Here is a 4,103-nt window from a genome sequence, read left to right as displayed (position 1 = left end):
CCAAGCTAAATTTTCTTTGTGCATAGTAATAATGCCAATTAAAACTACTGCTAAAGATCTGACCGGTGGGGCTCTTTTTGATGTCTGAAACGTGTGGGTCATTTCATTTAAAGAAGTTATTCACACTTCCGTACAATCTTTTTTTTCTCATGTATACATTTTTATTTTTGTATTAGTCTTTAAAAGCTAGAGCTAATGTCACTGTCCAAGTCAGTATTATCATTGTATCAGTATCATCATAATAGTAAAGAGTTTCTTTTGTCACAGGATGTCGCACATCGTCACTCCACATCAAACAGGCAGGAAACCATTGGTGTGTGACCTCTTTTTGTGTCTACACAGAGTATGAGAAAAAAAAAGTCAGTTTACGCTGTCACTTCTGCAAAGATGACACGACTCTACTGGGCCATGTTATTGATCGGGTTTTGTTCCAGTTCAGGTACGTCCACATCATTTTCTTAAAATATTTTATTGTTTTAATGCAGCTGAAATCTGCTTGCAACAATATTTACATAACTAATTTAGAAGGATAGCTTCAATGAGTGATTTACGTCACGTTGATGTTTGCTGTGCATCTCTAGTGCAGATGTCTCTGTTTTATTCTGTATTTGTCCATCATCTAATCAAACATGTTGCCTCTTCTATAACAGAGAGCACTATAATCATCAGAGAGCCTGGTGAGAGCATCACTTTGAAGTGCTCATCAGAAGGATGCCCCCAAAACAATGATGGATATGCTGGGATGTATCTGTATCATAACTTTATTGAACAGAAAGAGGTGTATTTCTATGGTAACTATGCCAACAGCAAAATCATGGAGCGACCACGATACGAAGGCAGGATTGAGTCAAACGGCGCTCCCATGAACCACAACATCACCATCAGCAACTTGACCGTGGATGATTCTGGTGTCTACACTTGTGTCTACAAAGAATCCGCTGACAAAGGTGTCAACTGCAATGTCTACACAGTTTTCGTGAGAGGTGAGTTTCTTTTCTTCCTTGTTAAAAATTCTGCGACCTTGTTCTGCAGCTCACAAGCCTGTAGAATCAGCCAAGGACAGTGGACTGCATGCAGTATTTAGAGAGTCAAGATCTGACCCTTACTTTTTGGCCCCAAATCTGCTTCTATCTTGATGAATATATGATAAATTACAGAAATATATGAGAACAGAATGAGGTGTATTTTTATAGCAATCATATCAGTGGCAAGATATGAAGGCAAGATTGAGACTGAAGGAACCTCTATGAACCATAGCATCACAATAACCAGTCTGACTGTGGATCATTCTGGTGTCTTCACTTGTGTCTACAAAAAATCATTTGACCATAGAGTCGTGCAGCGTCTACACCGTTTTCATACGTGTGTTTTCTTCTTGTTAAAAACGCCACAATCTTGTCCAGTGACTCACAAAAGAGTTGGCCAAGTGCAGTGCAGTGCATACCCTGTACCTGTTACATATTTAATAGATAACCCTTACCTTTTGACTTTTTGAGAAAATGCAGAAACATGTATGAAAAAGCAACAATTTAATTAATCTACTTGTTTTTGTTTTTTTACCTATACAGTCATGATGTTACAGCTAAATGGGTCTTTTGGTTTTTGGCAGAGGTAGCACTATATATAAACACTGTTTATTAAAAAGCCTAATCACTATATTAACACAACAGTGGCTAGATTTAGCTCTTTGACTTATGTAAAATACAGTTGTTTGCTTTTAATATAGTTAATTTTCTACAAAATTTTAAATGAACTGAAACATCATACACAAGTACATTTACATCTCTTCTTGTCTATGTGATACATACAAGGGAGTTTTAGTTTATATGCTCTCTCCTTTAGGTTTATCAGGATTTGCAAATTTACTCTTAGTGAGTGGTCTGCAAGCTAAAGAAATTCCACGAATGTAATAATTATAGCAAATCTTTTGTGCAGCTGCAAGACAACAACACATTTGTTTTCCTTTATTCTCACAGAAGTGGCACCATGCCTGGGACAAGATGACCTTCCCACCTCGGTGTTAGTTGTCATTACCTGCACGTACCTTAGCGTGCTGTTAATCATAATCTTTATCCTACTGATAGTCCACAGGGTGAGTTGACTTGATTACATAGCTGTCCTATATTGTATTTTAAAAAACAAGAACATGCCCTTATATGGGGACAGTGAGTTTATTTTTACTGCATCAGAAAAGAGTTTAAGGTGCAAAAAAGTCACAAAAGTAATGTCCCCATGAGAGAACACAGAGTCTCAAGGAGTTAACATGTTTTTACAGTATGCAAGATAATCTATTCCAGTTCTGCAAGCTATGACACACTGCCTTTCTGTCTGTAGAGTTTCACAACACTTTGATGTAACTGCTGTGACCGTGATAGATGTTGTTGTGCTGAGAGACTGATAACATCTAAAACCACCACTTTATATATACTCCTTGTTCTGTTGCTTCTTGGAAGACTATAAACTATTCACACTTTGGCACAGGTTATATAACAGATGAATTATTAATAACATTATGACTTACTTTCCCCTTTGACATACATACTACCGACAGGTGAAACAAAGGAAGAGCTGCAGAAGATTATCCAGGAGTTCGCAGCAAGAACCAGATGATTATGTGTATGAAGTTATGACCAAGAACAGCCTCTACACTTTGGCAACTTCACCGCAGCAATCTTAAAGTCCTTATGAGTTTTCTTAGAATTACAGTATAATTATTGTGGTTAACAATAGAATTTAGGAATCTGATTGTGTCTTATTGATTTTGTTAATAATGGTTAATGGTTTGCCTGGACTCATGGACCATATCAATCATGCTCCATAAAGTCTCATTAAAAATTAAAGTTTAAAAGTTATTAAACTCTCAGAAATGAATGAAAGCCATGCAGGAGGCACAGTGACTGTCCCACAGGAAGTATGCAAACTGATCACCAAAGCTATTTATTACTTTATCTATAGAATTTATATTACTGTGGAGCACAACATTTGCACAATAAAGCTTACTGATTTGTTCAATTCCAACATGAATGCAATTGGTGAGTGTTTCTGGCTTCTTTACTGCAATATAGGGCAAACATTTTTGAGGTTTGTGGGGGAGGGATGGATGAGATGTGAGCAGAAACCAACTAAGAAGACGGGCAGGAGCAGATGGGTAAATGGTTTACATGACTAACTGCAGATTTTGCACGATATATTATTACAGACAATTATTTTTTTTTTACCATAAAAAGGTGTATAAAACAAATAAATGTACAATAAAAAAACATGCTTTTTTCCAAGTAAATATATATTTCTAAAGGTGCTATTGATGTGAAAGTCTCACTAGGTTTCAGTAACAATCCATACAATCCACAAAATAAGAAATCAAACCACTAATGTGCAATAATGAGAAATCACAGAGAAAAAGTATTGAAAATGCTTAATGAAATGTATTTAACATTTCATACAAAAACCTTGTTGGCTGTATGGAGAACCACGCATTGCTCTGGTTTGATTGTGGTTCATTTGTCCACACAAAAGTTTTGTGGGCCCTCTGAGCTTTAGTTCTTTACATTTTCAGCTGGATTCAGGTCAGGTGATTGGCTCGGCTATTCTAGCAAACTTTATTTTCTTTTTCTGAAACCACCTGAGAGTTTCCTTGGCTGTGTGTTTCTCATCATTGTTTTGCTGAAACATCCACCCTCATTTCATCTTCGTCATCCTGGTTGACGGCAGCAGATTGTTATCAAGAATGTCTCGGTACATTTTTCCATTCATTCTTCCTTTAATTATATGAAGTGTGCCAGTGTCGTCATGCTGGAAAACAGCCCCACACTGTGATAATCCCACCTCAAACCTCACTCTTGGTGTAGTATTTTTGGGGTGATATGCAGTGCCTATTGACCTACAAACCTGGTGTGTATTATGGCATTCAAAGACTTAGATTTTGGTCTGATCTGACTTTCAGCTTCTGTAAATGTTGTTCAGTTGCTGATTCATGTATTCGTATTTATGTTTTTGTGTTACAAATGCTTATAAATTCTCATATTTTCTCCCCCTCCCTTTTTAAAAAATTGTCATACTACAACTATAATGTCATAATTGAATTAACAGTAATAAAAATTCAT

The 4,103-nt window shown here is 36.5% G+C and overlaps 1 protein-coding gene across 1 annotated transcript; it reads left to right on the top strand.

Annotated features, from left to right (window-relative positions):
* The first annotated feature begins 353 nt into the window (after positions 1-353).
* On the top strand, positions 354-3,298 carry LOC146708005 (uncharacterized). Its single transcript, XM_085460905.1, has 4 exons — positions 354-439; positions 651-983; positions 1,977-2,092; positions 2,552-3,298. Exons 1-4 carry the CDS (start codon positions 388-390, stop codon positions 2,675-2,677), a joined length of 627 nt encoding a protein of 208 aa, XP_085317031.1. The 5' UTR covers positions 354-387; the 3' UTR covers positions 2,678-3,298.
* Positions 3,299-4,103: the final 805 nt, after the last annotated feature.

This window comes from Copadichromis virginalis, linkage group LG6 (assembly GCF_057382275.1).
Source record: "Copadichromis virginalis isolate Kocher_CV1m ecotype Utaka linkage group LG6, C_Virginalis_male_GT1.1, whole genome shotgun sequence".
NCBI classification, from domain to species: Eukaryota; Metazoa; Chordata; class Actinopteri; order Cichliformes; family Cichlidae; genus Copadichromis; species Copadichromis virginalis.
The sequence above is the reverse complement of the archived record's forward strand: the minus strand, read 5'-3'. Positions and strand labels throughout refer to the sequence as shown.

What these genes read in the sequence shown, in the direction of transcription:
- LOC146708005 (XM_085460905.1), top strand. Translation starts at nt 388, where the DNA reads ATGACACGACTCTACTGGGCCATGTTATTGATCGGGTTTTGTTCCAGT. An exon ending in CGGGTTTTGTTCCAGTTCAG is followed by an intron (nt 440 to 650) that starts GTACGTCCACAT and finishes CTTCTATAACAG; the next exon opens with AGAGCACTATAATCATCAGA. An exon ending in TCCTACTGATAGTCCACAGG is followed by an intron (nt 2,093 to 2,551) that starts GTGAGTTGACTT and finishes TACTACCGACAG; the next exon opens with GTGAAACAAAGGAAGAGCTG.